Source organism: Mustela nigripes, chromosome 2 (assembly GCF_022355385.1).
Source record: "Mustela nigripes isolate SB6536 chromosome 2, MUSNIG.SB6536, whole genome shotgun sequence".
Taxonomy (NCBI): Eukaryota; Metazoa; Chordata; class Mammalia; order Carnivora; family Mustelidae; genus Mustela; species Mustela nigripes.
Genome location: NC_081558.1, coordinates 54,002,018 through 54,020,500, shown reverse-complemented (window position 1 = coordinate 54,020,500; position 18,483 = coordinate 54,002,018). Strand labels below are relative to the sequence as shown.

Genomic DNA, 18,483 nt, shown 5'->3' with positions numbered 1-18,483 from the left:
TTCCCCTCTGGAAATGACCAGTTTGTTTTCTGTATATAGAATCTGTTTCTGTTTTTGTTTTGTTTTTTAGAGTCCATGTTTAAGTGAAATTTTACAGTATGTGTCTTTCTCTAACTTACTTCATTTAATTACTGCCCTCTAGTCCATCTGTGCATCCATGTTGTCACAAATTGGCACAATATCTCTTTTTTATGGCTGAGTAGTAGTCCTGGGTGTGTGTGTGTGTGTGTGTGTGTGTGTGTATACACACATACCACATCTTTATCCTTTCATCTTTTGGTGGACACTGGGGTTGCTTGCATATCTTGGCTATTGTAAATAACGCTGTGGTGAACATAGGTGTGCATATATCTTTTCAAATTAGCATTTTTGTTTTCTTTGGATAAATACCCAGAAGTGGAATTACTGGATCATGTGGATCATCATCTAATTTTTACTTTTTTGAGGAACTTCCATACTGTTTATATAGTGGCTGTACCAGTTTATATTTCCACCAGCAGTGCACAGAGTTTCTCTTCACAGTCTCACCAACCCTTGTTATTAAATACACACGCACACACGTATACATATACATGTATATATATAAAATATGTTTTTTTTTTCTTTTTAAAAATTTATTTTACAGATAGACATCACAAGTAGGCAGAGAGGCGGGCAGAGAGAGAGAGGGGAGGAAGCAGGCTCCCTGCTGAGCAGAGAGTCCAATGCGGGGCTCGATCCCAGGACCCTGGGACCATGACCTGAGCCGAAGGCAGAGGCTTTAACCCACTGAGGCACCCAGGTGCCCCTAAAATATGGTTTCTTATAGGTACACTAGACATTCTGACAGTTTTGAGCTGATAATCTCATTGTGATTGTGATTTGCATTTCTCTGGTGATTAGTGATGTTGAGCATCTTTTCATGCGTCCATTGGATGTCTGTATGGTGCTTTTCTGTTTTTGCTCCCCCCGCCCCCTTTTTAAAAGATGTCTTCAGGTTATTGGGTGTTTTTTACCGGGCGCCTGGGTGGCTCAGTGGGTTAAAACCTCTGCCTTCAGCTCAGGTAGTAATCCTGGGGTCCTGGGATCGAGCCCCGCATTGGGCTCTCTGCTTATCGGAGAGTTTGCTTTCTCTCTCTCTCTCTCTCTCTCTCTCTCTGCCTACTTGTGATCTCTGTCAAATTAAAAAAAACAAAACAAAACACCCAACAATCTTTTTTTTTTTCTTTAAAGATTTTATTTATTTATTTATTGCTGTTGAATTCTAGGAATTCTTTATGTATTTTGGATATTGACCCCTTATTGGATATATTGTTTGCAGATATCTTCTCCCTTTTATTAGGTTGCCTTTTCATTTTGTTGACAGTTTCTTCTGCTGTGCAAAAGCTTTTTAGTTCAATATGACCCAGTTGTTTATTCTTGCTTTTGTTGCCCTTGCCTGAGAGACAGTTCCAAAAAACATTGCTAAGGCCAAATTCCAAGAATTTACTGCCTATTTTTTTTTTTTTTTTTAAGTTCTGTAGTTTCCGGGCTTATATTTAGGTCTTCAATCCAATTTGAATTTTTGTGTGTATCTGTGCATGTGGTAAAAGAAAGTTATTTCACTCTTCTACATATAGATGTCCAGTTTTCCCAGCAAAACTTACTGAAGAGACTGTCTTTTCACTATTATATATTCTGTTTCCTTTGTTGTAGATTGCCAGTTTAAGTGTGGGTTTATTTCTGGGAGTTCTGTTCTGTTCCATCAAACTGTGTGTGTGTGTGTGTGTTTTCTGTGCCAGTGCCACACCGCTTTGATTATTATAGCTTTGTAGTATAGTTTAAAATCTAGGATTGTGATGGTTCCAGCCTTTTCTTTCTCAAGATAGCTTTGGCTATTTGGAATCTTTTGTGGTTTCATATAAATTGTAGAATTATTTGTTCTAGTTCTGTGAAAAATACTATTGGTATTTTGTTAGGAGTTGCCCTGAAACTGTAGATTACTAATCTGTAATCTACAGATTAGATTAGGTAATGGGCATTTTAACAATATTTAACAATATTCTTCAATCTATGAGTGTGGTGCATTTTTTTCATTTATTGATTGTCTTCATCTTCTTTCTTCAGTGTCCTAATAGTTTTCAGAGTTCAGGTCTTTCACCCCCCTTGATTAAATTTATTCCTGGTATTTTATTCTTAAAATCTCTTAAAAAAAGATTTAGAGAATTAGAGAGAGAGCACATGGCTGAGCAGTAGGAAAGGGAGAGAATCTCAAAGCATGGAGCCTGATGCAGGGCTCAATCCCATGACCCATAGACCATAACCTGAGCCAAAACCAAGAGTCTGGTACTCAATGAACTGAACCACCCAGGTACACCACTGGGTATTTTATTCTTTTTAATGCAATTGTAAATGGGATTATTTTCCTAATTTCTCTTTCTGCTAGCTTATTATTAGTGTATAGAACTGCAACAGATTTTTATAGATTGATTTTTGTATCCTGAAGCTTTACTGAATTCTAAGGTTTTTTTGGTGGTCTTTAGGGTTTTCTAAATATAGTATCATGTCATTTGCAAAGAGTGACAGTTTTACTTCTTCCTTAGGAATTTGGATGCCTTTTATTTCTTGTCTCATTGCTGTGGCTAGAACTTGCAGTACTGTGTTGAATAAAAAGTGATTAGAGTAGACATCCTTGTCTTGTTCCTGGTCTTAAAAACTTTCAGCTTTTTACTGCTGAGTATCATGTTAGCCGTGGGTGTCATATATGGTCTTTATTATGTTAAGGTATATTTCCTCTGTACCCACATTATTGAGAGTTTTTAAAAATTTTTAATCATAATGAATTGTTAAATGCCTTTTATGCATCTATTGAAATGATCATGATTTTTATCATTGATTAATGTGTTGTATCAGATAGTTGGAGATATTGAATCATCCTTGCCTCTTTGAAATAAATTCCACTTGATCATGGTGAATGATCCTTTCAATATATTGTTGAATTTGGTTTGCTGATATTTTATTGAGTATTTTGTAGCCATGTTTATTGGGGATATTAGCCTGTAATTATCTTTCTTTCTTTTTCTCTTTTTTTGGGGGGTGGGTGGGTAGTGATTTTGGTTTTGGTATCAGTATGTTGCCCTCATGAAATGAATTTGGAAGCATTCCTTTTTCTCCAGTTTTCTGAAATAGTTTGAGAAGGATAGGTTAGTCTTCTTTAAATGTTTAGTAGAATCTGGGGTTATGTGGGTGGTGCAGTCTGTTGGGTGTCTGATTCTTGGTTTCAGTTCTGGTTGTGATCTTGGGGTCGTGAGACTGAGCCCTGCACTAGGCATCATGCTGAGCACAGAGTCTGCTTTAGATTCTCTCTCCCTCTCCCACTTGTGTGCCTGTGCTCTTAAATAAATAAATAAATCTTGGGGGGAAAACCCCTCCAAAATGTTTGGTAGAATTCACCTGTGAAGGCATTGGGTCCTGAACTTTTTAAAAAAATTTTATGCTTTTTTCTTACTGATTTCATTACTAGAAATATGTTCTGTTCAGATTTTCTGGGTTTTTTTTTTTTTTTTTCCAGATTTTCTGTTTCTTCCTAATTTGGTTTTCTAAGATTATATATTTCTGGGAATGTATTCATTTCTTCTAGGTTGTCAAATTTGTTGGAATATAATTTTTCATAGTCTTTTATACATCTTTTCTATTTTCTTTGTCTCCGTTTATTTCTGCTCTTTATTATTAACTTCTTTCTACTAACTTTGGACTTTGTTTTTCTTTTTCTAGTTTTTCTTTAGGTGTATGGTTGTACTTTTTGTGATTTTTCTTATTTCTTGAGGTAAGCCTGTACTGCTATAAACACCCTTCTTAGAACTGCTTGTGCTGTATCCCAGAAATTTTGAAACATTGGTTTTCTGCTTTCATTTGTCTTAAGTTATTTTTTTATTTCCTCTTTGATTTCTTTGGTGATTCATTGGTTGTTTAGTAGTTTGTGTAGCCTCCACATGTTTGTGTTTTTTCTGTAATTGATTTTTTAAATGCCTTTGTGGTCTGAAAAGATGCTTGCTAGGATTTCAGTCTTAAATGTATTGATACTTGCTGTGTGGTCTAACATGTGTTCTATCCTGAGGAATGTTCCATGTGCACTTGAAAAGAGTGTACACTCTGCTGTTTTTGGATGGAATTTTCTGTGTGTGTGTGTGTGTGTGTGTGTGTGTGTATAAAGTCCATCTGGCAATATGTCATTTAAAGCTACTTTTTCCATGGGACGCCTGGGTGGCTCAGTTGGTTAAGCGGCTGCCTTCGGCTCAGGTCATGATCCCAGCATCCTGGGATCGAGTCCCACATCGGGCTCCCTGCTCAGCAGGGAGCCTGCTTCTCCCTCTGCCTCTGCCTGCCACTCTGTCTGCCTGTGCTCACTCTCTCTGACAAATAAATAAATAAATAAATAAAATAAAGCAAGCTACTCTTTCCTTACTGATCAGTGTGTATGATCTATCATTGATGTAAGTGGGGTGTTAAAATCTCCTATTATTGTTGTATTACTGTCAGTTAATTTCCTTCCTTTCCTTTTTTCTTCCTTTCCTTCCTTCCTTCCATCTGTCCATCAGCTCTATGCCCAACATGGGTCATGGGTCTTGAACTCATGACCTTGAGATCTAGAGTCACATACTCTACTGACTGAGCTAGCCACGTACCCCTATCAACTTCTTTATGCTTGTTAATATTTGCTTTACATATTTAGGTGCTTCTTTGTTGGATGCATAGATATTTACAATTGTTATATCTTCTGGTTGGACTGATCCCTTTATCATCCCTTTATCATTATGTAATGCCCTTCTTTGTCCTGTTACAGTCTTTGTTTTATGAGACTGACGTGCTACCTACTGTGCTAACGAGGCACCTACCATCTTTGTTTTTTTTTTTTTTTTAAGATATTTATTTATTTATTTGACAGAGATTACAAGTAGGCAGAGAGGCAGGCAGAGAGAGAGAAGAGGAAGCAGGCTCCCCGCTGAGCAGAGAGCCCGATGCGGGACTCAATCCCAGGACCCTGAGATCATGACCTGAGCGAAGGCAGTGGCTTAACCCACTGAGCCACCCAGGCGCCCTACAGTCTTTGTTTTAAAGTCCGTTTTGTAAGATACAAATTGTTGTTGTCTCTCTCTTTTTTTAAATTTCCATTTGCACAAAATACCCTTTTTTATCCATTCATGTTCAGTCTGTATGTGTTTTTAGGTCTGAAGTGAGTATTTAATAGGCATCGTGTAGTTGGGTTTTGTTTTTTTAATCCATTCATTAATTCACCCTGTGTCTTTTGATGAGAGCATTTAGGTCATTCACATTTAAAATAATTGTTGTGGTATAGGTATATATTATTGCCATTTTGTTCATTGTTTTCTTGTTTTGTAGTTCTCTGTTCCTTTTTCCTTCTAAAACTTTCTTTCTTTGTGATTTGGTGACATTTTTAGTGTTATGCTTGAATTCCTTTCTCCAATTTCTTTCTTTTTCCAATCTTTTTTTGTATCTATTACAGGGTTTTGGGTTATGGTTACCATAAGGTTCATATATAATGTCCCATGTATATAGCAGTCTGTTTTAAGTTGATGATCACTTAAGTTCATACATTTCTAAAAGCACTACATTTTTACTCCGTCCATTTTTTAAAAAATTAATTTATTACTGTGTGTGTGAGAGAGAAAGGGAATGAGAATGAGTGGGAAGGGCAGAGGGAGAGGGGAAAAGAATCTCAAGCAAACTCTGTACTAAGCACAGAGCCCAACATGGGGCTCAGTCTAATAATCCTGAGATCAGGATTGAGCTGAAACCAAGAGTTGAATGCTTAACCAACTGTACCACCCCGGCGACCCCTCTCTCCATGTTTTATGTATATGATGTCACATTTTACATCTTTTTATTTTGTGTATTCCTTAACCATTGTAGACATAATTGATTTTATTATTTTTGTCTTTTAACCTTCATATTAGCTTTATAAGTGATTGATATATCTTCACTATATGTTTGCACTCCTTTTTTTTTTTTAAAAACAGAGTGAGCACCAGCAGGGTGAGTGGGAGAGGGAGAAGCAGATTTCCCACTGAGCAGGGAGTCTGATGTGGGGCTCAGTCTCAGGACCCCGGGATCATGATCTGAGTTGAAGACAGACATTTAACCGACTGAGCCACCTGGATGCCCCTATGTGTTTGCTTTTAGCAGTGAAACTTTTATTCTTTCATAATTTTCTTACCAGCCAGCTGTTTTCCACTACAGAAGTCCTTTTAACATTTCTTGTAAGGCAGGTTTAGTGGTGATGAACTCTTAAATTTTATTTGTCTAAGAAGCTCTGTATCTTCTTCAGTTGTGAGTGATAACCTTGCTGGGCTGAGTATTCTTGGTTGTAGGTTTTTTTCTTTCAGCACTCTGAACATATCATGCCACTCTTTCTGGATTGCAAAGTGTTGGCTGAAACAGTTAGCTCATAACATTATGGGGTATGAGGTCTCCTCTTATGTAACTAGTTGCTTTTCTCTTGTTGCTGTTAAGATTTTATGTTTATCATTAAGTTTTGACATTTTAATAATTATGTATCTTTGTTTGGATTCTTTTGGTTTATCTTGTTTAGGGCTCTTTTTGCTTCCTGTACTTGGATGTCTATTTCCTTTCCCAGAATAGGAATGTTTTTGTTGTCATTGTTGTTTTTAACATAGGCTCCACACTCAGCATGGAGCCCAGTATAGGGCTTGAATTCACAGCCCTGAGGTCGAGACCTGAACCAAGATCGAGAGTCAGATGCTTGATCAACTGAGCCATCCAGGCAGTCCCAGGGTAGGGAAGTTTTTAGCTGTTATTTCTTCAGATAAATTTTTCTGCTTTCTTCTCCTCTGGGACCCTTGTAATGCTACTGTTATTATGGTTGACATTGTTTCAGAGTTTTCTTAACCTACCTTCATTAAAAAAAAAATTTCCCCCTTTTTGCTATTCAGTGTGGTGATCCCACTACACTGCCTCCCAGATTAGTGATCTGTACTGCTACATCCTCTAATCTGCTGATTTCCTCTAGTGTATTTTTCATTTCAGTTATTGTATTCTTCAGCTCTGATTGGTTCTTATATTTTCTCTTTGTTGAAGTTCTGAGTTCATCCAATCTTTTAGGTCTGGTGAATATTTTTGTAACTATTACTTTGCTTATTTCTCTTTCACTTAGTTCTTTTTTCTGAGGTTTTATTTTATTTTTTCATTTGGAACATAGTCTTCCATCTCCTCATTTTGTCTGACTCTCTGCATTTCTGTGTATTGAGTAGGTCACCTAAATCTCCTGGTCTTGAAAGTAGTGGCTTTTGGATAAAAAAACAAACAAACCATCAATATGCTGTCTACAAGAAACTCATTTTAGATCCAAAGACACCTCCAGATTTAAAATGAGGGGGTGGAAGACAATTTACCATGCTAATGGACATCAAAAGAAAGCTGGGGAGGCAGTCCTTTTATCAGATCAATTAGATTTTAAGCCAAAGACTAGAATAAGCGATGAGGAAGGACACTATATCATACTCAAAGGGTCTGTCCAACAAGAAGATCTAACAGTTTTAAATATCTATGCCCCTAACACGGGAGCAGCCAACTATATAAACCAATTAATAACAAAATCAAAGAAACATATCAACAATAATACAGTAATAGTAGGGGACTTTAACACCCCCCTCACTAAAATGGACAGACAGATCATCCAAGCAAAAGATCAACAAGGAAATAAAGGCCTTAAATGACATACTGGACCAGATGGACATCACAAATATATTCAGAACATTCCATCCCAAAGCAAAGAAATATACATTCTTCTCTAGTGCACATGGAACATTCTCCAGAATAGATCACATCCTGGGTCATAAATCAGGTCTCAACCAGTATCAAAAGATTGGGATCATTCCCTGCATATTTTCAGACCATGATACTCTGAAGCTAGAACTCAATCAGAAGAGGAAATTTGGAAAGAACCCAAATACATGGAGACTAAGGAGCATTCTTCTAAAGAATGATTGGGCCAACCATGAAATTAAAGAAGAATTGAAAAAATTCATGGAAACAAATGATAATGAAAACACAACGGTTCAAACTCTGTGGGACACAACAAAGGCAGTCCTGAGAGGGAAATGTATAGTGATACAAGCCTTTCTCAAGAAGCAAGAAAGGTCTCAAATATACACCTAACTCTACACCTAAAGGAGCTGGAGACAGAACAGCAAAGAAGGCCTAAACCCAGCAGGAGAAGAGAAATCATAAAGATCAGAGCAGAAATCAATGAAGTAGAAACAAGTAAAACAGTAGAACAAATCAATGAAACTAGGAGCTGGTTCTTTGAAAGAATTAGTAAGATTGAAAGTAGTGGCTTTAAATAGAGTCCTAGTAGTTCACTACCCTCTGATCAGCAGAACCAAGTGTTTCATGGGTTTCTCCTGTGTGGTCCTCTTGTTATGACTGGGCTGTGACTGCTCTAGGCATCTTAATGGTTGGTGCTAGTCCCCAGCTTGGCTGGGCTGCGACTGGGTGTGACTACTGTGGGTGCCCTTCTTGGCAGAACTGGCCCCTGGCATAGCTGGCTATTGCAGTCCTGTCCGGGGCTGCCCACTGGATGTGTGTGTGGGGGCAGTAATTGCTTTTGGGAGTTGCTGGTCTCTACCAAGGGTGTCCCATTGGTTCACTGTGGGGTAGGAGCAGCTTTGGAGAGGCACCTGCTGCAGTGGTAGGGCAGGTCCACTGGGGAGTGCGGGGGCAGGTGAATGGTGGTAGTAAGGTAGAAGGAGAGTGTCAGAATTGGTTCCCACCAGGTAGGCTGAAGGAGGCCAAAAAAATGATGCTCATCAGCTCTTCCATTCCTGGAGAAAGTTTCTACAGATTCTGCCCCATTGGCATGCAGCATAATAAAATTAGTCAATAAATCTCTTTTGTGTATAATCCAGATGCTTTTCAAACTGCTGCAGTTCTGCTAGGTCTTGGAGTGACTGATAACTGTGCAGACCATTTAAGAATAGTCTAAGTTTTCTGTAGCCCTCTGGCTCTCCTGGAGGTAAGCCCTGTTGATTTTCAAAGCCAAATGTTGTGGGATCTTGTTTTCTTAGTGAGGAAAACATAAGGCAGGCGTTGCCTTATGTAGGGCTAGATTGGTTTGCTTCCCAGGGAAGACCTGTGTGTCTGTGATATTCCTCCTGCTTGTGAATTACCACACTGGGGGTTTCAAAGATTCCCAGCGGTCTCTGCCCCCTCTTACCTTCTCATTATGATACTTTAAAAAATATATATTTTTTAAAGATTTTATTTATTTATTTGACAGACAGAGATCACAAATAGGCAGAGAGGCAGGCAGAGAGAGAGGAGGAAGCAGGCTCCCTGATGAGCAGAGAGCCCGATGTGGGGCTCAATCCCAGGACCCTGGGATCATGACCTGAGCCGAAGGCAGAGGCTTTAACCCACTGAGCCACCCAGGCTCCCCTTAAAAAATATTTTTAACTGTGAAAATACTATCTTGCTAGTTTTGGGGTTATTTTTGGAGTGAGTTGCACTTTATGTAGTTGCAGCCTTCATGTATTTATAGGAGCAGGTGAGCTCAGGATCCTCCTACTGCATGGTCCCAAGCTTCCCTGGATAGATATTCTTTAAATTAGGATGTTGGTGTAGCATCCTTTTCTTGGAGGTTTTGTTTTTATAAACTAGTCTTGCTTTAAATTTGTTTCCAGTTTGGTTTTATGCCTTTGGCTTTGAAGTAGTTTAGTTTATTGATGTTACAAATAATTCTGCAGTAAGTATTCCTTAGTAGTGCTGGGTATTTCTGTAGTGCTGGCTGTTGTATTTTCCCTATAAGATAGATTGTCAAATTATATCAAAATTCAAATATTTAAATAGCTAAGAGACACTAGTAGATTGTTGCAGTTTATATTCTTACCAGCAAGTAGGAGAGGTGGTTTTTTTCAAATGCCTGTGATTGATATTTTCCTTTTCAGTCTTAAATTTTATAAATCTGATGTTAAAAATAGTATTTTATGGGGCACCTGGGTGGCTCAGTGGGTTAAGCCTCTGCCTTCAGCTCAGGTCATGATCTCAGAGTCCTGGGATTGAGTCCCGCATTGGCCTCCCTGCTCAGCGGGGAGCCTGCCCCCACCCCCCACCTCTGCCTACTTGTGATCTCTCTCTGGAAATGAATAAATGAAATCTTTTTAAAAAATAGTATTTTGCTTTTCAAAATTTGCATTTCTCTACTATATATGTGTGTGTATATATACATACATACAAACACATACACAGATGTGTTTCTATTCTGTGAATTTAATTCCGTTTCTTTCTGTTGCATTGTTCATGTTTTTGTTAATTTTTAGGAGTTCTTTGTATATTAGAAATAGTAATCCTTTATAGAGAAAGAAAGACAGATATATCTTTTTAAAAATGATTGACTTATTCCAAAATAGTGAATTTCTTCATTCATAAGAGAATGCACTTGTTTTGAAACTCTTCTTTGGAATTGTGAAAGACTTCACATTTAGAGTTTCATTTCTACATTGGGCTCTCTAGTTTTAGTATGTCTCTAGGTATGTATTGTGAGTGTTTATAAGACTTTTAGATTTGGTCAACAGATCAGAAAGATGAAAATATTAGAAGCTAGGTTTACATTTATGTTGTATTTATATTTGAGAGTAGTATCAGTGGGATTTTTGAATGTCTCTAGTTAAGACAAGTACGTTGATGCTGAATGACTTTTAGAAGCTGACTTTGTCTTGTTTTTAGATGTGTGCCCTTTAGTAAACTGATTAAGGAATACCTTAAAATAGAACTTCCTGTGATGAGCAGCCTAGTGGTGTAGCCATCATCCCTGGGGCAGCTGGTAGGGCCCTTGGCCTTCTAGCCTTTCTGCTGACATCACCATGCCTTACAAATATGGTTCATCTTTTTTTTTTTTTTTTTAAAGATTTATTTATTTATTTATTTGACAGAGAGAAGGAGAGAGCGTGCGTGAGTGAGCACGCACAAGTAGGCAGAGTGGCAGGGAGAAGGAGAAGTAGGCTCTCCGCTGAGCAGGGAGCCTGATGTTGGGCTCAGGCCCAGGACTCTGGGATCATGACCTGAGCCAAAGGCAGCCACTTAACCGACGGAGCCATCCAGGTGCCCCTGGTTCATCATTTTGTATGAGTGATGTGAAAAAGGTTGGGAAACACTGACTTAACATACTTCTTAGCCCGATAAATGGTCTTAACAAACTCACATAGAAAAATAAAATTAATGAATGATAATCTAAAACTTGAGAATGTAAATGGGCTTGCTTTTGTTTTATCCCTTTTAATTTCTTTTTTTTTTTTTATTTTATCCCTTTTAATTTCTTATAGTATGTTCTGTACCAAGTACCAGCACTGTTATTTTCTAAGTGCCTTCAAGACTTAGAATTCATCATAAAATAAGTATGTTCTTGAAGTTAGTCCATATTTAAGTTTTGTAAGTGGATTCTTTAGTTAATAATTTATAGTACAATCTCTACACCCCTCCCCCCAATTAAATACAGTTTGCTATTTACTGCAGTTTGTCATTTGCTGAATGGTAAATATTTTTTAAAGGTGTACTCCTAAATGGAGATTGAACTAACATTTACTAGTTCTGACAGGTCTGTTCTATTAAAAAAGTTATACTCTATAAATCAATCCAGTCTTTTAAAAAGGCAGGGTGGGGGGCACCTGAGTGGGTTAGTTGGTGGAGTGTCTGGATCTTGATTTCACCTCAAGTCATGATCTTAGGGTCCTGGGAATCAAGCCCTGTGTCTGGCTCACTCCCTCCGGAGAGTCTGCCTGAGGATTCTCTCCCTTTCCCTCTGCTCACTCACACTGTAAGTATTTTTTTAAAAAATTATGTATTTTTTGCAACATTATTATGGTTTCTAACTTAATTCGTTTAATACTTGAGGGCCTTCAAGTTCTAAGTACTGTGCTATGGACTAAGAATACAGTAGTGAACAGGATTTGGCAGGGTCCTGCTTTTGTAGAGTAGGAGGTTGGATGGTACTAAACTAAATCTTTACCAACAAAATATGAACAATTTTTTTTAAAGATTTTATTTATTTATTTGACAGAGATCACGAGTGGTCAGAGAGGCAGGCAGAGAGAGAGAGAGAAGGAAGCAGGCTCCCTGTGGAGCAGAGAGCCAGATGTGGGGCTCGATCCCAGGACCTTGGGATCATGACCCGAGCCGAAGGCAGAGGCTTTAACCCACTGAGCCACCCAGGTACCCCAAAATTTGAACAATTTAACATAGTAGTAAGTGCCATGAAGGAAAACAAGGCAGAGTTATTTATTTATTTATTTTAAAAAACATTTATTTGACAGACAGCGAGAGCAGGAACACAAGCAGGGGGAGGGGGAGAGGGAGAGCAGGCTCCCGCTGGGCAGGGAGCCTGATGCAATGCTCAATCCCAGGACCCTGGGATCATGACCTCAGCTGAAGGCAAATGCTTAAGGACTGAACCACCCAGGTTCCCCAAGGCAGAGTTATTTAATGGAGTTAGGGAGGAATGTCTTTTGGTAAAGCATCTCTTTGGTAAAGAATGTCTTTAGGGAAAGCATCTCTAAAGTGATCTTTAAATGAAGGCCTTAATGATGTGAAAAGGCCAGCTTGTTTGTTTCTGAAGGTGTCAGCCATCCAGGTGGAGGGAATAAGAAGTTCAAAAGTCCTGAGACTTTTAAGCTTGACATGTTTGTTCAGAAAGAGGGAGCTTGGCTTATATTTTGAGTCTAAAATAGGGGAAAGATAGGTTGAGTTGCATCTTTAAGATTGCTCTGGTTGCTCTAAATTTCTCCATCAAGGGAGAAATTTCAGGCTAGTGTGATGCTCAGATGAACCCTCTTTCCTCCTCTTTTTCTCTCATCTGGTTCTAAACTTACTCATCTCTTCCTTTTTTAGTTGGGAAAAAAGATCTAGGGAAAAGAGGAGATGTGGGTGCCCCTAAAAAGTGATCTTACGATAATGAAGGGGTAGAATTAGGAATGTGAAGCGGCTCAGGTACCAGAGGGGAAGGCAGTGTGCCATGGGCTTGCCACTTGAAGGCTGTGATGTCTTGTCCTGCCTCGCCCTTTTACACAAATACAATAGGCTTTGTAGAAATTTACAGTTGTAATAGTAAAACACAGAAACCCAAAAAGTAGATAGGTAATATATAGAAAGTAAAAATTCTTCACAATCCTGCTGAAATAATAAGTGTTACTACTTTTTTATCCTAGATTTTCTCACTTCTTTATGAGTATAGATTTTTATCTTTCTGGACTAATATAAAAGAGGTTCAAACTATATTTTTCATTTTTTGTTTTGTCTTGGATGGCTTTTTTCCATCAGCACATACATAGTACTTCATTTACCACATAGATATTAACATTTGTTTAGTTCCCTGTTAGGTATTTGGTCTCTCCCGGTTTTTAAGGATATGAACAATGCTATAACAAAGATGCGTGTACATATATCTTTTCTCTTTTTTAAGTTTTTATTTAAATTTCAGTCAGCATACAGTGTCATATTAGTTTCAGGTGTACAATTTAATGATTGAGCACGACATTCATCAGCCGGTGCTCATCACAAGTGCCCTCCTTAATCCCCATCACTTATTTAACTCATTGCACTACCCACCTCCCCTCTGGTAGCATCAGTTTGTTTTCTGTAGTTTCTTGATTTGCCCCCCTCTCTCCTTTTTTCTCTGTGCTCATTGATATATATCTTTTTTTTTTTTTTTTTAAGATTTTACTTATTTATTTGATAGATAAGAGAGCACAAGCAGGCAGAGAGGCTGGCAGAGAGAGGGAGGGAAGCAGGCTCCTGCTGAGTGGAGAGCCCAATGCGGGGCTCAATCCCAAAACCCTGGGATCATGACCTGAGCTGAAGGCAGAGGCTTTAACCCATTGAGCCACATGGGTGCCCCTATATAAATCTTTTTATACGCTTGCCTTATATTTCTTTTTTTAAAAGAAGATTTTTTTTAAAAAATATTTTATGTATTTGACAGAGAGAGATCACAAGTAGATGGAGAGGCAGGTAGAGAGAGAGAGAGAGAGAGAGGGAAGCAGGCTCCCTGCTGAGCAGAGAGCCCGATGCGGGACTCAATCCCAGGACCCTGAGATCATGACCTGAGCCGAAGGCAGCGGCTTAACCCACTGAGCCACCCAGGTGCCCCGCTTGCCTTATTATTTCTATAGGATAATTTCCTAGAGTGCAGTTGAATAGGTCAGTCTTTACATTTTCTGTAAAATGGGGATGTAAGTCCTACCTAAAATATTTTTCTGAGGATTAAGTTGGATAATATGAGTGGGATGTGTGTAGTATATACTTCCTCATAATAGTAGGCACCTAGTAGATGGTAAGTATTACTACTAATAAGACGAAGTAAGTTTCTAAGGGAAGAAGGTGTGAGAAGGATGGGATTACTTGTTGACATCACTGTTTTCTAAAGGAGGAGATAAACCTCACTTCTGCATGATTGCTGACTCCCTATCGATGCCAGGGCATGGTGTGTCCTAACTGCAGAGTATCTGACTTTATCGTTTTTGCACTTTTCTTGTTGCCCACTTAAAACATTTAGTTATTTTTGGTTAGGTGACTGTCTCTGCTTGCTCCTGTTTGTAAGTTTGTTTTTGTACCAAAACTGAACTGTGAATGTTCAGTGGAAGGTGGAAAGTTCATGAACTTTAAATTTAAACATTTTATGGAATCTGGTTATTTTACCTGTCATTTGGGTATCTTTGGGCAAGTAGTGTGCTTTTTCTGTGCCTCATTGGTTTAAAGGGTAGATGGAAAATGGAATTTAAGGTCTTTGAGATCCTTATACACATTAAGTGAGATCATTTATGTATCATTTATATATCAAGTGTCTAATACACATTTTAGAAATACTAATTTCCTTCCTTTAAGGCAGAAAATTATAGTTTACAGTTCTTTTTTTTTTAATTTCACTTCTCATAGTACTTAATGTTACTGATACCCAAGGGTAGTCACTTGCACTTAGTATACAATAACTAAGGAAGAGAAATGTAATTTTAAAAAATATTAGAGAAGTCAGGAGACCTGGGCCCATGGTCCAGGTAGACTTTTAACTGGTGGTATAATGAATCTTTTGATCTCTAGTCCCGATTTTGCTCGTTTTTTTTTTGTTTTTTTTTTTTTTTTTTTTTTGTTGTTGTCTATGAAATATTTTACGGAAATACACTAATATAGAAGTTTTCTGATTTATTTAAGCAGAGGGTTTCACTTAAGAGGAAGTCCACATACTGCTATTTTCTAATTACTCTATATATTATGTTGTTGAGTTAGTTGCTTTTCTAGAATTAAGTTTGTTTGTTTTTTAAATCTTGATCAGGTATTGTGTAAGCTGCATCAATGGAGCACATACAGGGGGCCTGGAAGACGATCAGCAATGGTTTTGGATTCAAAGACACAGTGTTTGACGGCCCCAGCTGCATCTCGCCTACAATAGTTCAGCCATTTGGCTTTCAGCGTCGGGCGTCAGATGATGGCAAACTTACGGACTCGTCTAAGACAAGCAACACTATTCGTGTTTTCTTGCCAAACAAGCAAAGAACGGTGGTACGTAAATGTTCTTTCAGAAAATTTTGTGGCCCATCTGCTTATAAAAAAGCATTTCAAATAATTTTACTCACCTGTAGTTGGGCAAAATCTTCACTGTGACTTAGTGTCTTTATTAATTGGCTTTCCAGTTGCAAATTTTATTGCTTTATATTGCTGTGTTCCTTCCACAATCACTACTTTCCTCCTTTTATTACTACTCTTGCCTGGAATATCTTCTGCTACTTCGTTCAAACAAATAGTATGTTTTTATGGGGGTTTCTTGAAAAGGCTTTTCTTTCAAAAAGCTCCTTTAGACCTTTCCAGCTAATTTTATGTATGTATGTATTACGGATATTAAAATGTCCACTAAATTTTTTGGACATTATAGTCAAGTATATAGAAGAAAATAAAATTACTTAGAAAAATTATTTTGGTAAATTCTGTAGGCCCCAGGCAAAGCTGAAGGTAGCTTAGAAAGTCAGAGCCACTCAGTTTCTTACACAGAATTCCAAATTTTCCAAGAAATTATTGCTCGAAACAGTTTTTTACTATCCTGGGTGAAAAACACCCCACCTGGTTAAAACAGGAAAATGAAGCTGTGCTAATTTTGCTTGGTGGGACATCTGAGGAAACCTTTAGTTCAAAACTTCCATGCCTCCTCCTTTCCCATCCCATTCTTTTTCTTTTCTTTCTTTTTTTTTGAATTTTATTTATTTGACAGAGGGAGAGCACAAGTAGGCAGAGCAGCAGGCGGAGGGAGAAGGAGAAGCAGGCTCTCTGCTGAGCAGGGAGCCTGACATGGGACTTGATTCCAGGACCCTGGTATCATGACCTGAGCCGAAGGCAGCTGCTTAACTGACTGAGCCACCTAGTGCTCCCCCCACCCCCCATTCTTTGAGTAAAATCAGTGTATTGTGTTTTTTTCTGTGTACCTAGGTGAGACAAAGTTCTGACTTTAGAAAGTCCAGTTCAGAATTTTCTGTTTGTTTCGGACAGTTCTGCTCTCCTCTCCCCAGTTTTCTAATAAATTCCATTTTACTTCTTTTGTGAACTTCAGGAGCCTCCCAGTTATAGTATTGTACATTTATGTACATATTGAACTGAAGGCAAAACTCAAAAGGTATTTAAAGTTTGAGTAAATTTATTTTTGTTACTCTTCCTAAAAATATAAGTTTAATGACTGGCAAAATAAATAGTAATAACCTCCTTATATTTCAACAGTGGCTTTCATTTGCAAGATGATGTTTACCTACTATTGCTCATTAATTTTCTTTCTGTCCTTAAATGGAGAGTCCAGACAGGGAGTGTGAATGTAATGGGAAGCTGAAGGCAAGCTTAAGACCATATCCTACTGCTTCAGGGTGTTAATGTGCCTGTTCCCTATTCTCTGAAACCCGATTGCCTGAAGACTGGGAAACTTAGTTTGGCATAATGATTAAGTATGGAGACCTTTAAGATAACCAGGCCCCAGTTTAAATTCCTGTATTGCCTTTTGTTAGCTGTATCATTTAGACAAATTACACAATACTTTGACCTCTGTTACCGGACCTTAATAAAGTGAGGCTCATGCTGAATACAGTAATGTTTATAAGAAAATAGTTGCTCTGATTATTTGAGTTTTTTCTACATATGTGTAGCCCTTGACAGCTTTCAGTTGAGCACAACTGGTATTTGGTAACCAGTGATTTGGAAGCTTGATTTCTTGTACAGCCTATGAAAAGACTTTAGCAGAGAAACTTAGTTTCTTCTATTTCTTTGACCAGGATGGACCATCACTCTTTGGAAGAACCATCTTCTTTCAGCAGGCACCCATCTTTAGGGACCATTGGAAGAAGGAGTCACTTGCTGGCCAACATGACGAGTCAGCAGTTTCTAATAATCCTCAGGTTGCTTCACTCCTTGGAACTCAGAATGACTTTCATAATCACTGAGTTCCAGAAATTAGTCAGACTTAACTAATTTCAGCATGTATCCATGGGGAGTTGTAGAGAGGAGAATGACTGAAAAGATACATATATGATTTAAATAATTGTAGAGGTATAATTGGTAGTTGATTGGAAAAAGAACCTTTTTCTTGTCATTTATTTTGTACATGTGTGTCTCTTTGCCACTTCCTGTTTATTGGATGGGTGGTTAGATCATAGCTGAGGACCATTAATTTACCATTAGAATCACCTGACATGGGTTAAAATACAGATTCCTGGGCTTCACTCAAGATCAAGTGAATCAGTTCTTAGATGTGTTGGAGAGAGGAGGCTTGGAATCTATATTTTTAAAAGCTCTTCGGATGATCCTAATGCCAGTCACATTTGGGAACCCCACTGCATTAGAGAATATTTAAAGAACAGTCTAGCTCTTAGAGTCTGTGTATTTATTTATTTATTTAATATTTTATTTATTAGAGATTGTGAATGGGGGAAGGGTGGGTAGAGGGAGAACCAGACTCCCAGCCAGCCGATGCAGGACTTAATCCCAGGACCCTGGGATTGTGACCTGAGCCACCCAGGCACCCAACTCTGTAACTTTCAATGAAGATTAATGATAGAGCATAGATAACACTTTATATTATTCAGAGCCCTTTACACAGTATTTGATGCAAGTAATGATTTCTGTTAGTGTATTACTCTTCATTGTCATTCTTGGCATCTTATCAGATCAGTATATCTTACTTTCACTTAGTTTTGTTTCTGAAAAGCTAGAAGTTAGTGGATCTTTTTAAGGGTATAACTGCTTCAAGAAGTCTAAAATAAACTTGCTGTGGAACATTTTAAATAAATATTTCAGACTTCAAATAGATCAACGCATACACTCAACTCCCTCTGGGAAGGGACTGGGTTGCCCACTGTCAGCTCCCACACTTCCACAGAACACAGGAACTCTACTGTGGGCAATGGACAAGACCTGCAAATCTACATTCTGTTCTCTTTATTGGCCATACTAACTCTAGTTGCTTCACTTTTA

At 38.2% G+C, this 18,483-nt stretch overlaps 1 protein-coding gene across 10 annotated transcripts in view; it reads left to right on the top strand.

The window, feature by feature from the left end:
• The window catches only part of RAF1 (Raf-1 proto-oncogene, serine/threonine kinase), an 86,621-nt gene that overhangs the window by 42,299 nt on the left and 25,839 nt on the right, over window positions 1-18,483 (top strand). For 7 of the 10 annotated variants that reach the window (XM_059390366.1, XM_059390358.1, XM_059390360.1 and 4 more), the window contains one exon: window positions 15,314-15,540. In XM_059390366.1, the coding sequence (XP_059246349.1) occupies window positions 15,334-15,540 (207 nt within the window). In that variant the 5' untranslated portion in view covers window positions 15,314-15,333. Of the gene's footprint in view, window positions 1-11,717; window positions 11,807-15,313; window positions 15,541-18,483 lie in introns of those variants that run through there. The other 3 variants (XM_059390368.1, XM_059390367.1, XM_059390359.1) reach the window with 2 other exon arrangements.